This window comes from Ictidomys tridecemlineatus, chromosome 11 (genome assembly GCF_052094955.1).
Source record: "Ictidomys tridecemlineatus isolate mIctTri1 chromosome 11, mIctTri1.hap1, whole genome shotgun sequence".
In the NCBI taxonomy this organism is placed as follows: Eukaryota; Metazoa; Chordata; class Mammalia; order Rodentia; family Sciuridae; genus Ictidomys; species Ictidomys tridecemlineatus.
Window position 1 is genome coordinate 7976375 of NC_135487.1, and position 18443 is coordinate 7994817.

General features: G+C 41.8%; 1 protein-coding gene across 8 annotated transcripts in view; it reads left to right on the forward strand.

The window, feature by feature from the left end:
* Vps13d (vacuolar protein sorting 13 homolog D) overlaps window positions 1–18443 on the forward strand; it is a 242682-nt gene that overhangs the window by 62273 nt on the left and 161966 nt on the right. For all 8 annotated transcript variants that reach the window (XM_078025311.1, XM_078025312.1, XM_078025306.1 and 5 more), the window contains 7 exons: window positions 616–798; window positions 5684–5915; window positions 8574–8784; window positions 11248–11419; window positions 11604–11716; window positions 13563–13775; window positions 17407–17669. In XM_078025311.1, the coding sequence (XP_077881437.1) occupies window positions 616–798; window positions 5684–5915; window positions 8574–8784; window positions 11248–11419; window positions 11604–11716; window positions 13563–13775; window positions 17407–17669 (1387 nt within the window). The remainder of the gene's footprint in view (window positions 1–615; window positions 799–5683; window positions 5916–8573; window positions 8785–11247; window positions 11420–11603; window positions 11717–13562; window positions 13776–17406; window positions 17670–18443) is intronic.

Sequence of the window (18443 nt, forward strand, 5' to 3'; positions counted from 1 at the left end):
CTGGCTTTGGTATATTGACCTATTGATCTTTCATTCTGCAATCATCCTGATAAACTCCCTTGTTACTTCTAATTCCTTTAAATTCTAGAGGATTTTCTACACGGATGGTTAGGTTATCCATAGGGGCAAGTTTTACTTTTCTTTTTAAGTGTATGTTTATATGCTGTGAACTTTAATGTTATATCTTCTTTGCATTTTGGTGAAAATATTTTTCAATTTCCCTTGTAGTTTCTTGTTTGGTGTATATATTATTTAGAAGTGTGTAGTTTAATTTCAAGATATTTGGGGATTTTTGGTACCAGGGATTGAACTCAGGAGCACTTAATCACTCAGCCACATCCCTAGCCCTTTTTATTTTTTCTTTTGAAACAGGGCCTTACTACTAATTTGCTGAGGCTGATCTTGAACTTATGACCCTCCTGCCTTGTCTTCCAAGCTGCTGAGATTATAGGCACACACCACTGTGCCTGGCTTGATACTGACTTCTAACTTAACATGCTCTGTGGGGTCTTTAATTGTTTTATAAATGCGTGACACTTTGAAGAAACTGAGGTCATTTGATTATACAATTAGGGTATTAATTGAGCCTTGAAGTAATTTTTCTTCCTTTTTCAGGTGAGAGATCAAGCCCAGCGCTGTTCTCGGATTCTTCTGGATATTGAGGCTGGTGCTCCTGTTCTTCTCATCCCAGAAAGTTCCAGATCAAATAAACTGATTGTAGCAAATTTGGGGAAGTTGAAAGTCAAGAACAAGTTTCTCTTTGCTGGTTTTCCTGGGACCTTTTCCTTACAAGATAAGGTCAGCAGTTAATATCCGTTTCCTTTTCAGCTCAACAAGTTCCTAGTTTTGTAGGATATGTGTCTTATAGAACATTTCTTGACATTTCAGTAAACCTTTTAAATTAAAGTAGTACAAGTTATAACCCTTACTAACTGCATGTAGTAACTTGTTTTAGCAAACACACCAAGGGAACCAAGCCTCCATCTTTGTGTAGTACTTTCTTTATAGGAAAACATTCCTTCTGTGATAATGCTTTATACCGTGTGACTTTTTTCAGAGCATGTGATTTGGCCCATGAAACCTTTTAAAAATGTCTTAATGATAAAAATCTTATATAGTATCTTGCATTGTAGGTTTAAATTACTTTGGCAGTTACTTTTTTTTTTTTTTCTTTTGGTATTGGGTTGAACCCAGGGCACTTTACCACTGAGCCACATCCTTAGCTCTTTTTATTTTATTTTGAGACAGGGTCTCATTTAGTTGCAGAGGCTGCCCTCGAATTTGCAACCCTCCTATCTCAGCCTCCTGAGTCTGTGGGATTACTGGCTTCTGCCACTGCACCTGGCTGGCAATTACTTATTTCTTTATGTTTTAAATTTATTTTTTAGTTATAGGTGGACATAATATCTTTATTTTATTTTTATGTGGTGCTGAGGATCGAACCCAGTGTCTCTCTCATGCTAGGTGAGCGCTCTACCTCCGAGCCACGACCCCAGCCCCAATTACTTATTTCTTAAAATATTCTTGGAGGTAATCAGGATGGGGATTGCTGTCATTTTCATTTTACATTTGGGGAAATGAGGACACAAAGAGGATAAACAATACCCGTGGAAACACTTAGTAAATCACAGTTGAGAAGACTTTGGAGACTTTCTAATTAGTGCCCTTCACCCATTTCTGCATTTGAGGAGACCAAGTGGTATTTTTGGAGATAGAAAGGTCGTTCTTGGTGTGTTTTCATCATTCCTTGCAGGCTTCCAGAGAAGCTTTTCAGTCTCTGCCCATTCAGTACAAACTCCTTTTAGTGTGCCAGAAAAGCACTTAATGAAATTCCCAGCTAGTTATGCCTGTTTTTGGTCTAATAGTTAATAAAATGGAGAGAGAGAGCCTTTGAGAAAATGTACCTAAGATTTGATGATAAGATCGTAAGACTGACAAAAACAGCAATAAACAGCTGGTGTGTGTGTGTGTGTGTGCGTGTGTGTATTTTTACTGCAGATTGAACCCAGGACCGCTTTACCTCTGAGTTATAGCCTCAGTACATTAAAAATTTTTTTGAGACAGAATTTTGCTAAATTGCTGAGCCTGATCTCAAACTTATAATCGTCCTGCCCCAGTCTCATGAGTTGCTGAGATTACAGGTGTGTGCCACCATCCCTGTCATATATTTGTTGAATGCTTGTTATATATCAATCATTGCTAAGCTGTTTAGATATTAAAAGCAACCCCCTGTTTCCTCTATTTACAACACTTCTGACACCAGTGGCATGGGGTTTTCCCTATACCAACCATTTTCCGGTGCTCCAAATACCCACCAGATGTCCTCCAGTTCAGATATGGCACTGATTATCCTGAGTTAGCATAGGCCGGCAGGTTTGGGAGCTCACTCCTCCCACTTCAGACTCCAGGCACAAGTTCAGCTCTCCATTACTTCTCATCAACCAGCAACAAATTAGGGGCTCCTGCCCTCCTTCCTCATGTTTAGTAATTTGCTATAATGGCTTGTAGAGCTCAGGGGAAGTACATTCACTGGCTTATTATAAAAGAGAAAGGCTACAGATGAGCAGCCAGATGAGTAGGTGTAGAGACCAGGCCTATGGGGCCTTGAGCACAGGCACTTGTGTCCTTGTGTGTTGGAGTGTATGTACTGCCCTGGAACCACGGTGTCAGGTTCACTAATCTGATAGCTGTCTGAACCCCATCATCTAGGGTTTTTCACAGAGGTTCCATTGTGTGGGTATGATTGATTACATCATTGGCCGTAGGTGATAACTTTATATACCTTTCCCTTCCCTAGATGTCTGGGGAATGTAATGGAGAGTTCAGGTTGCATAGTAAGAAGTTCTTTGGAATATACTTGTTTGTGATAAATTTTTATTTTGAAGCCAGACTTTTTTGGGAAGAGCTCAATTATAGTCAGAATGGATGAGCAAGTTTGGTAATACTGTTTGTTTTGCTAACCTTCCTAAAAAGGCTAGGAATAGGGATGAAGCTCAGTGGTAGAGTGCTTGCTTAGCAAGTGTGAGGACCTGGATTCAATTCCATTATCTCCAAGAGAGGAAAAAAATGGGTAATGGAGTATTTTCCTATACCAGATACATCTGTGTGTGGGCTCACAAGGGTACTCTGAAGTTAGCCTTGGAAGAAGAATTGCCAAAATATTTCAAGACATACCTGTAGAAGGGTTTCTGCTTTGTTAAGCCAAATAATAGCACATAATTTGTAGCATTTTAATGAAAATATTTCCCTGTATTTGTTTTTGAGGATTTGATTTTAAGTGGCAGTGCGTACAAGGATCGCTTTTTCTTCAAGGTATAATGTTTGTCTGTCTCCTTGTTATTTTGAAAAACCTTATGGGGTTCAGCAGTCAATTCACATTCATATACTTAAAGCAAATGAAAAAACTAACCTTGTAAAACAAAATATTTTATTTCTTGGGAAAGCTTGCTTATTACCTTTTTTTTTTCTTTTTTGGGCGTAGTGGAGATTGAACCCAGGGGCACTCTACCCTTGAACTATATCCTCAGCCCCCCCCACCTCTTTTTTTAGTTATACACAGACAAAATATATCTTCATTTTGTTTATTTTAATGTGGTGCTGAGGATTGAACCCAGTGCCTCAAAAGTACAAGGCAAGTGTTCTGCCACTGAGCCACAACCCCAGCCCCTCAGCCCTTTTTATTTTTTGTTTTGAGACAGGGTCTTGCTAAGTTGCTGAGTTTGGCCTCAAATTTGCAATCCTCCTGCCTCAGCCTCCTGAGATACAGGGATTGTAAGTGTGTACCACCCATGCCTGGATCTGCTTATAACTTTTTTTTTTAAATAAATTATTTACCTACTACCTGCTATATAGAGAAATCCTTCTTAAGGCCCATTAAATTGAATTCCTTTTGCTAAGATGTGTGAAGTACTTCCTTATCTTTAAACCTAGAAAAGCTATCGTTACATACCAGTGATTGTTCTGTAGAATTCCATAAGGGCTGCGTGGAGTGTCATTTGTTTAAGTATTTGTAGTCAGATAAACTTGTTTGAGAAATTTACCTCTTTACATATACACTCAAATTTAATTGATCAGGGTCCATGTGAAGTGAATAGTTACCTTCTTCACCAAAGGTCACTGTGCATTTACACTGCCCTTTAATGTACTTGCATGTGAGCTTTGTTTAATATGCATTTCAGTGGTTAAAGAACAGGAAATACTCCTGACATCAAACCTTACAGAGAGGTTATTTGCCCTCAGTGTGTGTTTGGAATTGTTTTATATAAATCCATGTCTTAATGAGTATGGGTTTGAATTTTTTTACATATGCTTGCCTTTCATTTTTCTCAACCATGGCTTGTGTTTAAACCATAATATCCAAGTCAGAGTCTTTCAAAAGCTTTGAGTTAATCTCCTCAAGCCACTGATTTATTTAAACCAACTGTAGAGAAGACATAGAGAGCAATCAAATGAAAGAGCAACAAATATGCTCCAGAGTTTAAATAAACTAAGCAAGAAGGAAGGTTTTAATGTTAAAGTACTTAAATAACAGCACTTACCTAGTAATCTGCTTTGTAAAAAAAAAAAAAATGTAGGAAGTAAGAAATGGTTTCTTTTACTTGTAATTACTACTTAAGATAACTGTGAGAGAACACAGTATTTTCCTCTCCTTTTCCAAAGCTGAGAGGCTAAGATGGTAAACATCTTAGGTAGTACTAGAAGAAAGACCATTCTTCCTGTCCTCCCAATCTGCATGTGACAGTGGCTAGCTGGGAACAGTCTGATGATGCAGGAGCCACATGGATACAGTTCTGAGGCTGGGGTGAAGAAGCCCTGGAAGTTTAAAAGCCATTTATCGACTAATTCTGGTGAGAGAGAATTTTCCCTATTAGCAGTTAACTAAAAGCTCTAAGTCTGTAAGAGTATACTTTTTTCAATACAACTACAGAATCTGTTTTGTTCTGTATTGGACGTCTTAGTTTTTATGCGCTTGAGTGGAAACATAAGAGGGATGGCTAACCTTTCTTGTTTTCCATTTTGTTTTCATTTCCATAGTTACGTAGATGAGAAATGCAAACCCATGTGGGGAGAGTTCTAGAAAGTAGAGACACATTGCCATTGCCTAATTCCACTGGAGTCACATTGCCATTAGATACATTTTCTTATGGCAATAACTGCTCCCCCACCCAGCAACAATATATCGTTTTGCCAAGAGATTTACTTTTGAATTTTTCTTTTTAATGAGTTTTCTGTTTTTAAAAATTTTTTTTTAGCTGTTGATAGACCTTTATTTTATTTATTTATATGCTGTGCTGAGAATCGAACCCAGTGCCAGGCAAGTGTACTACCCCTGAGCCCCAGCCCCATCCCCACTTTTGTTGAATTTAACCTAGGTTAAACCTCCTGAAGCATTTCACATCTTGACATTTGCTCTTAAGCTAAAAGATGGTATCTTCTTGCAATATTGGGGTAGTTTTCAGCAAGTATTGAATTATCTGCAACATCTCTGCAGATACTTATCTTTGGCAGGAAGTGTCATGACCCCGATGCTCTCCAGTTGACAGGATCTGTTAGGTTGAGGGAAGACCAGCACCACAGAGCTTTGAAGATCAGAGGGCCTGAGTAGGGAAGGTCTCAGCCCCACCCCCGCCCCCACCCCCGCCCCAGCCACTTCTATCTTCCAGTTTTATTTTGTTCCTTTTAGGAGTCAGTGCCTGTAGCCTCCCCTGCCTCCCCAATGGGCACTCCCAGACACAGCACGAGGAAGACGACCAGCACTGAGGACCCCAGGGGGTCCCATTCCCAGGGGCTGTTCACAATGCCTCCTGCTGAAATGGTCCTAGGCAGCCTGAAGAATGAGTGTGTGCCCAGTGTCCCCACCAAGCATCGAGGGCAGCAAGCCACACCGTCTGTCCGCCACGGTTCCAGTAGTCCAGGTAAAAGAGGAGAAAACTGCTGCCTAATGCTTTAGAAATGTAAGCATCTTAGGTATAGATTTAGCATTGGGTGGCTTCTACAGTAGGGCTAAATTAGCAAGATACAATGTAAATAAAGAGATTTGAGATTATCTATTAGGACATTTTCTTCCCCACAACACACACATTTTAATTAATTAATTAATTAATTAATTAGTGTGTGTGGATTATCTATTAAGGCATTTTCCTCCCCACCACACACATTTTTAACTAAAAAAAATCTTTTTTTTTGTGGTACTGGTGATTGAAGCCAGGGGTGCTCTACCACTGATACATATTCCCAGCCCTTTTTATTTTTTATTTTGAGACAGGGTTGTGCTAAGTGGCCCAGGCTGCCCTTCATTGCTATCCTCCTTCCTTAGCCTCCCAGAGTCACTGGGATTACTTCCTTAGCCTCCTAGAGTCACTGGGATTATAGGTGTGTGTCACCATGCCCAACTAGGTGTTTTTCTCCTAGTTCAAGTTAGTTGCTGCTGAGTGATAATTGCATAAATAGACCAACTCCTGCGTCCTTGTAAGCCACCACCCAGGCACCATCCTTTCAAGTCACTATTTAATTCTAAAATATAAAAAAAGACCCCTTTAAAGAATATTAGTGTGAATTTGATAACAGCAGAAACACTGTAGACAAAAATTTGAAAAGACATGAATCGTCCAGCTATTGGTACTTTTCTAGAATGTAAGAACCAGCCGTTGGAGTTAGGGCCTCATTTTGGTGTTTGAGTTGTCCAGCATGTTGTGGAAGGTATTTTGGGTAAGTGAGGGGCTCTCAGGAGCTGTCGAGGGAGGCAGAGTATGACGAGCCTCAAGGATCAGGTCAGTGTCAGACTTGAGAGAGGAAGGGCCAGCTGAGGAGCTCTGCCTTTCATTCAGTAGACCAAAGACCTACAGTGCCTCGTATTCCTAGAGGTGACAGCCAAGTGGCTCTTAGCCATTTGACAGAGTGAGACGTCTTCATCACTATTTTCAAAGTTATCCTGAAACAATTCCTGTTTGCCAGATGTGGTGGCACTTTATTTCAGCTTTTCATCTTCATGACATCCTTGTCAGGTCTTATTTTCTATCTCCCATTTTACGGATGAAGAGACAAAGGCTTAGAGAGATTAAGTGACTCGACCTGTCTGCAGTCATGCTGATGGTGAATGGTAGGCATGGGCTGTGCGTTTTGGCAGTATGACTTCAGAACCTGATGGTTTCGTTTGTTTGTTTGTTTTGGTGTTGGGGATTGAACCCTGTATGCTTAACCAAGTCACCACATCCCCAGCCCTATTTTATATTTTAGAGACATGGTGTCTCTGAGTTACAGCCTCACTCAGTAGCTGAGGCTGGCTTTGAACTTGCCATCTTCACAGGTGGCCTCACATATAGAAATGATTTGGAGTGTTTTATGGGAAGAAGATCTCATTACTAACATTATTTCTTCTGCTGATTTGTTGGGTTTTCCCCTGAAATTCCCTTAGTAGTGACACAGTGCTGTGGATGAAGGTGGTGGTTTTCACATATCCTATACTCCTAGATTCTGGACAGTACCCTAGGGAGTCTCTGAAGCTTACTCATTCTCATTTCTTTCCCTCTTCTACCAGATCAGCTCCTCTTTGGTCTGTCTCATGTATTTGTTAGTGTAATCAACCAATCAAGAACTGTATTGATCAAATTCCTGCTTAATGCCGGGTGTTGTAGTATTTTGTTCTCCAGTATATGAACATGGTTAGACATGGTTCCAGTACTTTTGAACTAATGAGAAAGATATTAAATAAAATGACAATGTTGATAGCTGTAATAAATATTATGGAAAAGACAAGACAAATGCAGAGGAACAGTTTAGATTGAAGGGGCAAGGTCACACCACTGGGACAGCTTGTCCAGGAAGCATGGCATTTGGGGGAGGCAAAGGCTTGTGAGCCTGGAGGCCTAGTGAGTCATTGGAGAATGGCTAGAGATGAGGCTGGGAAAGTAGGCTGTGGGTTTAAGCAGGAGGTTGTAGGAATTTGAATGACTTTAAAGAGTGCATTTGGATTAAACAGAACCATTAAAGAGGATAAAGGAAGGGAATGTGGTGGTCTATTTATTTTTAAGGATTATTCAGGTATTTTGTGGAGAGAGTGGATTTGCGAGGACCATGATGGAATTCTGTAGGTGTGTTGGAGGAGAGCTTGTGGTGGTGTAGACAAGAACAAGGGCAGCTTGGATTTGAACAGTGGTAGCAGAAATGGTTAAATACAGCGTTTAAAAAAGAATTCTGCTGCTGGGAAGTTTGTAAACTTTTGGTTAGTGTTGTCTCTAGGGGGGCATTGTGCGTGAAGCCATTTTTAGTTACACACTCTGTACCCTCAGTTGTTGTCTCAGGACAGGCAAGGAATACTGATGGCAGGTGTGGCATGGTGTGCCTGGCACAAGGATAGGCAGGTGAATGTGTGGGCACACGGAGCTTCGCCTAGGGAGGTTGTGGGGCCCTGGTGGGGACTTCTGCAGAAGACAGACAGATTTCTGAGTAGTGGAGGGCAAGGGGAAGCCAGCAATTCTAAATATTTTCCAAAGACAGGATGAACTTTATTTTGACTTTTTAATTTTGTTTTTGGATTCTTTCTCTTCATTCTCTCTCTTTCCTGTTCTTGGTAGAAGACCATGTCTGCTTGCTGGATTGTGTCGTCGTGGATCTGCAGGACATGGACCTCTTTGCTGCAGAACGATGTCCGCGAGAGTACCCCGGGACCTCGGAGGACAGGAGTGGGGATCTGATCTTCCCCTCCTATTTTGTGCGACAGACGGGAGGAAGCCTCTTAACAGAGCCCTGTAGGCTGAAATTGCAGGTGGAAAGAAATCTGGACAAGTGAGTGTCTTCTCTGGATAGCTGTGTAAGTAGAACCTTAATAACTGGAAGTCAGTGCGATTATGGTAAATCAGGAAGAGCACAGGTACTCATTTTATTTGCCTATTTACCAAACGCTATTTGAATCCCTACTGTGTGTTGGACATGAAGGCTGCTGTGATGAAAGAGAAAACTTCTGCCCTCTAGGAGCTTACGTTGTGGAATAAGGAAGGCAAGTAGGTGATTCTAATTGAGTGTTTGATTCAGTGACATAAGCTGTGTTCCAAGATTGTACAAGTGCCTTGGAAACCATGAGGAAGGGACCCAAATTTAGCTTGGATTTGGTGGTGAGGGCAGGCGAAGTATTCTGGAAGAGGTGGACATTCCAAATGTGGTAGATTCTGGACCTGCCATTGCTGTTCACCCTGGAACTCCATGTAATTCCCTTAGCTGTTCAGATGCAGATTTGCCCTTGAAACTACTTCAGGAAGAGTAGGGAGCTGACCCAGATTGACCATGTATCTGGCCTCAGACACAGGATGCTTTATTTCTATAGTTTAGACCTTGCTTGAGTTGTCATTAGTTCCTTATCTTCCTGGGAAATGAACATTCCTAGATCTACCTAAGACCAGCAGCATTTAACTGTCAGGGCCACCAGTCCTCGGGGACTAGAACCTGGATCACAGTGTGTGATATCTTTCAGTGTGGGGCATTGATTTTGGGGAAAATAGCATTTTGCATGTGAACTCCAGGGACAGAGGAAGCGTGGCTGTGTCAGTGAAAGAGATTTCATTAGTAGCATTTCGAAAAGCACCCTTGTTACTTGTGTGGAAAGTAATTCTGATTCCCCTCTGACCTCTCCCTTCCAGGGGGAGTCATTTCGTGCCACTCTTTTCATTCCTTTCTGAATAAGTTTTGAGTTCAGACGCTGTCACTGTGTGTTTGTGTCTCTCTGACATGTTAGTCAAATGCTCCCTGGCTGGTGTTCGGTTATGGTTGGCCTGGGCTATATTTGGTTTTACTGGTTTAGCAGTCTTAAGAGCAGCTTCATTATTTAGAAATTGAATACTTTGTTTTCTTTTTGAGAAGTGCTTTTCCCCGCCAAAAAAGTGTTTTGCTGTTCTTACCTAAACTTTACCCATTCCCATCATATGTGCAGATAATTATATTCTTGTTAGCCCAGGTAGAAGGTGCTGCTGAACACAGGTGTGGTTCACAGAGACAGGGGCCAAGTGGCACCTGGTAATCCTTTCCATTTGCTTTATTGATTACATCATTGGTCATCTTAAACTATTATCTGTAGATTTTTCTCTGTAGGCAATTTCCCCCACTTTTCCCAGTGCTGGGAATCAAACGCATAGCCTTATCACACGTAAGACAAGGGCTCTACCACTGAGCCATGTCTATAGCCTGAAATGATCTATTTATGTTCCTCTTCCACTTCAAATTCTAATCCTGTCCTTCCCATGCTCAGAGTACAGGGTCTGTAGGATCCCTGCTTACTCCACCCACGAAAGCTCGCTCGTGTTGGGACGAAGTTGGTTGTTTCCCTAGTCCTGGACATCTTCAGCTTCACTCTGCCCATCCCTTCTGAGACGAGTCACCTGTCACATTTTATCCTAATTCATGTCCCATCTGGGCTCTGTAGGAAGCACTGGTTCATTTTATCTATCTGTCTGTCTGTCTGTCTATCTATCTATCTATTATATGATGCTGTGGATAGAACCCAATGCCTCAAGCATGCAAAGCAAGCACTTTACCAATGAGCTGCAACCCCAGCCCCCTATTTTACTTTTTTTTTTTTGGTACTGGGGATTGAATTCAAGGGTACTCAATCACTGAGCCATATCCCCAGCCCTGTTTTGTATTTTATTTAGAGACAGGGTTTCATTGAGTTGCTAAGCGCCTTACCATTGCTGAGGCTGGCTTTGAACTCGCAATCCTCCTGCTTCAGCCCACCGTAATGCTGGATTACAGGCTTGTGTCACAGTACCCAGCCTGGTTTATTTTTTTAGTTACCACTAAATCTGAAGAGTTAAGTAAAAGTTTTGGTTTTTCTTTTTTATTGCTTTTACAACTATAATGTTTAAGTGATTTCTGAGTCTTATGAAGTTTTCCACGTTAATAGGCTAGTTAGTTCACCTCACCACTCACAGACACCCACAGTTTTTTTTTTTTTTCCCCCCCAGTGGTAGTATTGGAGATGGAATCTCTGCAAAAACTCTAACCACTGAGCTACATCCATAGCCCATTTAGCTCAGCTTAGATTTGAGAATTTTACAAAATTATATTTGGGGAGAAAAGGGTTTTCTTTTTTGTGTTGGCATGTGCTGGTCATGCTGATTTGCTTCTATTGGAGGTACACGAGGTTCTTGCTGGGGGTGTTAGTTACCAGGCTGGTAATGCGGGGGGTGCTTATTTCTGGGAGTGGGTCAGGGTGGGGTTAGTGAACTCTTTCTGAAGGTGGTTTTTCTTTTTTTGTAGAGAAATAAGTCATACTGTGCCCGACATATCTATCCATGGCAGTCTCTCCTCAGTCCACTGCTCGCTAGATTTGTATAAATACAAGCTGATCCGAGGCTTATTAGAGAACAACCTTGGAGAACCCATAGAGGAATTTATGCGGCCGTACGATTTACAAGACCCAAGAATTCACGTGAGTGAGACCTCATGTTCTTATGGAACTCTGGTAGTCTTGACAGATGTCACCCTGTGTGTATATTCCTCAAACTCACTGGAGAAAGAAGATGGAATAACAAGAAAGTTAATTTCTTGACCCAGGAACACATTTTTAGGTTGGCATCATCAGCTCTGAGTTGATCTGCACTTTTCTTTTACAGACTGTTCTGAGTGGAGAGGTGTACACTTGCATGTGCTTCCTCATTGACATGGTAAATGTAAGCCTGGAGCTTAAAGACCCAAAAGGAAAAGAGGGTGCTGGGTCCCTCGCCAGGTATGTGACTTCTTTGTTTCACCCCAATTTTCAGAAATTGGGGGATTTCAAATACAAAAACCTTGGATTTCAGATTCTTCTAGGAAAAAACAGAACAAAACAGAAGCTTAGCAATATTAGGCCAAGGTAGCAGTAATGTAAGCAATGCACTGATTTTGTACTAGAGGAAAGGAGAGGGTACGGCAAGGTGGTCCACAGTTGGGTGAAGCCTGTTCACAGAGCACTTCTGCCAGGATAGGTTAGGTTACGCTATTGTAGCAGCCCCAAATACCAGTGATCTGAAACTGTGAAAATGTGTGTTTCTTCTCAAGGTAGATGACCATTGTGAGTGGTAGCCTGCTGTTATTTAGTCACTCAGGGTGACAGACTGTTGGGATTTTTGTTTGTTTGAGGTGGGCGTCACTATGTTGCCCAGACTGGCCTTGAACTCCTGGGCTCAAGTGACCTCCTGCCTCAGCCTCTCAGGTAGCTGGGACCACAGGTATGTACCTTCTTTCTCAGCCTACAGAGTTTTTAATGTACCAGAGAGAGAACTAAGAGACCTGGGACAGATGGTCTTGAATGGTAGTGGAATGCTCAGGTATACCTCAGAGCCAGGACCTGAAGGAGTGTGGAGGGCCATCCTGCATGTGTCTGCACGGATGGAAGGCACTAGTGATTACCCCACTGCTTAACTTTTCAGAAATTGGGGGATTTCAAATCCAAAAATCTTGGATTTCAGATTCTTCTAGGAAAAACAGAAGCTTAGCAATATTAGGCCAAGGTCCTTGCTTGGAAGCATCTGAAAGCTGAGTAGCAGCTGTCCCTTGTAGGGACAACTGTCCCATGTGCTCACCTAGCAGTTCACCAACTTTGTCACGTGCTTAGTCTGTGTAGTTGTAGGAGTTTGGGAAACTTCAAGATTGCATTCACACTTGGTAACTTCTTGTTTTGATCCCTTTCACAGCCCCGTAAGGCTAAGCACCATTACTCCTGTTTTCCAGATAGGATTTCAGACTAGAATAAGGTTGTGTGGCTGGGAAAGTTGTTCCGCAGTTGAGAAGAGGGTGTCAGGGCTGGCGATGTCCCTGCTGAGGCACTCTGTCTCCTAGCTTGTCTTTCTGTTGGCAGCCTGTGCCTCCCTGACTCAACCGAGGGAGCATGCTGTAGTGAACTTGGGGTCCTACTCTGATGTGGCAGCTCTCTGAGAGCCAGCAGTTTTCCTGATGTCTGGCTGTGCCCTTAGTTCTCCTTAGTATGGAACAGTTCTGTATATATTGCTGCAGTAGTACTGAGAATGAATTTCCCATTGTAGCTTTCTCTTGTGATTAAAAAAAATTCAGTTCCTAATACGTTTCCCATTCTTGGATTAATTGAGTTATTGCTCTGTGTGGAGAGTAGTATGTATTGTGGTTGTTCCCAGTAACCTCAGTGATCTTATACAGAGATTTTTGCAGACTCTAGAGAGAGAGAGATATACAGGAAAGTGAGAAGTCGATGGATGAAAGTCTAAAGGCACCCTTGACACCTGCTGGGGATTGTTATAAATATATAGTCTTCTTAGAGATATTATGGGAAATGGGAATAATAGTGAATCAAGCATATAATAAATTTGTGGTATTGTTACTCCTCACAAAATTCCTATGAATAAGATCATCTCTTTGGATTTGCAAAAGTAGCATCCAAGGCAAAGTGCCACTGAGTGCAATTTGAAGAATCTGTTAAAATCAATGCAAGATCTCAAAATGAAAGTTATTTTCCTTCACACAATGTAAATATATCGATGATTTTCTCTTGTTATCTCAAACTTAATTAACTTTGTAATGTAGAAGTGTCTTTAGCATTTTGTTTGTTTACTCCCTTTTAGATTTGACTTCAAGAAATGTAAACTGCTCTATGAGAGTTTTTCCAACCAAACCAAATCTATTAACTTGGTTTCCCATTCAATGATGGCTTTTGACACCCGCTATGCTGGGCAGAAGTGCAGCCCTGGCGTGAGCAATGTGTTCAACTGCATTTTTCAGCCTTCCAAGAACAGCAGCACACCCCAAGGATCTATTCAGATTGAACTTCATTTCAGGTAGTAGAACCAAAACCTCACACCACCTTCCTTCAGGGACATCTTTCTTTTTGTGGCCTGTGGGTCAAGTCCATTTTGACTTTAGGACATCCAAGGGCTCACTAAAAAGATAAACAAACAGTGGTTCATCTGTGAAGTGTGCTGGATGTTGACTGGTTTCTCCTGCACTCTTGCAGTTTAATTCATTGGCCAAAAGGTGTCTCTGTGGCCTTACCAAAAAGGAAGTGGGGCGGGGCTGGTGGGCTGGTGACAGAGTGCTTCCCTGCCTCGGGTGAGCGGAGAGCAAAGTATTCAGAATTGAGCAGGAGGTCCGGAAAGTCAGCCTCTTGGTAAGCTTTAATTTGTAAAGTGACTCCAGTTTAAGCTTAAAACAACCAAACAAAACCCCCCAAAACAAAAAACAACCACCACCACCAAAAACAAAAACCCTTAACTTTTGGCCTGTAATGAAAGGAAAGGTGGTTTTGACTTTAATACCAGTTTATTAACCCAGGTCTCGCTGGCTCAATTCCCAGTAGAAACGGTTTTTTTTACCTGTCAGATCACAGTATGCTTTTCTCTGTGGTATCGTGGGAGGCAGTGACATGTGTGGAAAGAGCGTGTTTTGGAATCAGTCAGACCACGGCTCAAAACCGGGGCCTACCTCTCCTAGTGTGCACTAGGACAAGTGATTTGTCCTCTTTGTGACTCAACTTCCTCTTATGATATATAAAGCAATAAGTATGCCCACTTCATTGGGTAGAAGTCAGACTTAACATAACTGAGGCATGTTGCTTGGCACAGATGGGAGCTACTGTAATTGTTGTTACTGATGTCCCTTGCACTGTTTTATGATATACTCTAGTAAGATTTATGACTACAGGAGTATGGACCCAAAAACCAAATAACTAGGTTTGATCTAAAGAAGTCCTTCAGTGAAAATCCAGAAGGAGACCTTGGAATCAATGTCAGATTCATTCTCTTAGTATTTAATGCCATCAGATGTGCTATGAATATGAACAATTAATTAAAAAGACTGGGGAAATTTCATAATTAGGCAATCACATAAAATAATTATAAAGGATATTCTTGTATTCATGTGTTCTTATATGCCTGACATTTCACTGTGCTGTTTAGAATTCCTCAGAGTGGAGGATTTTCTTAGGGAGAGGTCCCATTCTCTCCACCTACCCCTGGGAAGTCTAGCAGAGGAGAACGTAGACTTTTGTGGGAACATTCTTCTGTGAGTGCAGGGGCAGGAGTGCTTATGCCTGGGATGGGCCCACTGTGAGCTGGGCACCTTACTGTCAGTTGAATCCTTACGAGTCTGCAAAGCAGGTGGCTTCTCCCCACTTTCACAGGTGTGGAGAAGACACACTTGGAGGATAGCTAAGTGATTCTCGTGGCACACAACTAAGAAGCCAAGTCGTCAGAATTCTGGCGCTGGTGTCTCTAACTCTTCAAGCCCCTTGGCTCCCTGTCGTGGGCTCATCGCAGCTGTGTGATAAGGTGGTGCTCGTAGCTCCTTTGCTGGGAGGTGCTCACTGGAACAGTTACTTGCATGTATTTGGTTCGTCTACAGAGACAACTTCTCTTTGGTTTTCTTTATTATTATTGACCTGACTCCCTAAGCTTTCAGCTAGTTGTCCCACCCACATATATTTAATATACAAGAAGCCTTGAAATATTATTCTATTCATGTACTAAAGATATATAATTTCTTATAGTCAATTTATAAGGCCTTACCTTGCTTCTTGCTAACAGAAATACCATTGTTAGGGAGAGGAATAAACTATTCTCTTGATTGGAACTTTGAACGCTTTCCGTGTCTCAAGAAGAATTACTCTTCTGTTGGGATTTTGTGTGTCAAATATAAATCACTTCACAGTGTTTAAAGGCTTGAAATATTTTCCAGAGAAGGGATCTGACACGCTGTGACTTTCCAGTTAGTGCAGAGTTCTGACAGTCTGTGTTCAAAATGGGGTGGAAAAATTTTACTGAGGGCAACATTTTTTCTCTATTACAAAAGGGCAGAGTGTTTCTGTGACAAATGCCATGTTTGTAGGAAGGAGACGTGCATCATGATGCCCTTTCACTGGAGGCAGTGAGCCAGGTTTAGGAGAAATGAAACTCCAGAAAGCAGCCTTAGAAATATCCCCAACCGGGGCTGGGGATGTGGCTCAAGCGGTAGCGCGCTCACCTGGCATGCGTGCGGCCCGGGTTCGATCCCCAGCACCACATACAAACAAAGATGTTGTGTCTGCCAAATAAATATTAAAAAAAAAAATTCTCTCTCTCTCTCTCTCTCTCTCTCTCTCTCTCTCTCTCTCTCTCTCTCTCTCTCCCTCTCTCACTCTATCTTTAAAAAAAAAAGAAATATCCCCAACCAGCCTTTCCTGAGTCGAGCTGACGGCAGGCAGGCGTTGGCAGTAGCCAGAGCCCAGACCCTGGCTGTAGAGCCAGGTTCCACCTAGAAACCCCATGGCAGTGCCCCTCGCCTGGGTTTCCTATCTTGGCAGGACTAAGAACCTCCCTTAGACATTTGCCTAAATGTAAAATTTGTAGTAATAGCCACTATAAAACAAGCGTTATGGGCTAGAGGTGTGGCTCGAGTGCATGAAGGCCTGGGTTCCACCCCAGCACCACAAAAACACCCAACCAAACAAACAAAAACATGCACAAAAGAACACACAACTTACATGCCCGTTCCTGTCTTGGGAGTGTGGGGGCTAGACCCCTGGTAAATGTTACCCTACTTTTTTTCTTTCTCAGGCTAAAAGACTTGGACTCTCAGGTCAGTGTCAGCTAGAAACCACCTGGTACTAGATGTCACCTTGGTGTTTATGGCAAAGTGTTCCTAGGCGTCAAAGGAGAAAGCCTAATTGATGTTAAAACTGCCTGTGTGGAAGGCAGCAGGGTTTCTCAGACACCTGCTGTGCTGTGTCTCTCCTGTGCTCTTCGCAGTCCTTTTTTTTTTAAATTAGGGAACATCTGGGGAAGATGGGTGACTTATCCAGGATGTCTCAATTGTACACAACAGGATTTAAGTCTAAGTCTCTTCCTATTATACCAGAGTTTCTCAGCCTCAGCCCTACAGGTTGAATATCTCCAGTCTAGAATGTTTGGGCCAGAAGTGTTTCAAACTTTGGATTTTTTTTCAAATTTTGGAATATCTGTATAGACTTTGTTGGGTAAGCATTCCTAATCCAAAGATATAAAATACGAAAAGCTCACGGATTTTGGAGTACTTTAAATATTTGGATGGGGGATGTTCACACTGCCTTGATGTTTTGGGTCAGGTAATTCCCAGCCATTAATGTCCTGCGCATTAAGGTGGTGAGCGAAGTCCTGACCTCTAGCAGAAGCTGATAGTAGCCCCTCAGTGGGACAGGCAAAAATGCCTCCAGACACCACCAAATGTCTCCTGGGGAAAGACATTAATTGAACTCACTGGGCTATGCTATACTTCTTTTTTTCATAGCATATTCTTATTTTAAAAAGAAGATTTTTTTTTTTTTTAAAGGCATGTGCTGTGTGTGTGCTTAAGGAAGGCCTGGAATACCACCTGCTTTGGTGGTAGTACATGAACTAGAAGGTTATTGAAATACCTGCTCCTTTTTCTGTTTTATGTTTGCTGTCTTCTTTCTTGTAGGTCTACAAAAGATTCCTCCTGTTTTACAGTAGTTCTCAACAATCTCCGTGTATTTCTCATATTTGACTGGCTGTTATTGGTCCATGATTTTCTCCACACTCCCAGTGATATTAAAAAACAAAATGTTACTCCTTCTCACCACCGAAACTCCAGCAGTGAATCTGCTGTGGTCCCTAAAACTGTGAAGAGTGGAGTAGTGACCAAGCGGTCTTCTCTTCCTGTGTCCAATGAAAGGCACCTGGAGGTCAAGATCAATGTAACAGGTAACTACCCAGAGGTGTGATTCATCTGTTCTTAATTGGATGTTTGCTCGGCACCCGTTCTACAGGATGATTTCTCTGTTGGCTCTCGTTTTTAGACTTGAGCACGTTCAAGTGTTAAGATTCTTGACCCATTTTCAGGTGCGAGCTGCCTGGTCCCACTGAAGCTGTGGGGTCTCTTATCTCACTCCTCTGCCCCCTAGTGCATGTACCCCGGCTGAGCTCCTGCCTGGGCAGAGGTCTATTTTGCTAATTTGAAATCTGGCTTTAATTTTTTGTTACATCTGTGGGGCCCCAACAGTTGTGCCTTACTGAGTCTAGGCAAATTTGGTATGTGGAAATCTCATTTTTTAAAGGTAAATAAGTGAGAGGGTTGTTATTTTCTTTACAAAAAGAATATTTTCCTGGGCGGGGGTTATGGCTCAATGGTAGAGCACTTGCCTAGCATGTGTGAGACACTGGGTTCGATTCTCAGCACTGCATATAAATAAATGAATAAAATAAAGATATATATGTGTGTGTGTGAGTGTGTGAATATATATATTCTTTCATTCATATATATTTATATACATATATATGAATGAAAGAATATTTTCCTTTACAGATGGGTTTACTGAGGCTTTTATTGACTAGTGGGTTCTTCAAGTACATTTGTATGTGTTGTGTATACCTGACTTCTCAGTGGTTTTGATGAAGTTGGCTTATACAATGTGTATTAAAAGCTTGTTCTACACATGGTTTAAAAATACTTTATTGGTGCATTAAAATTATACATAA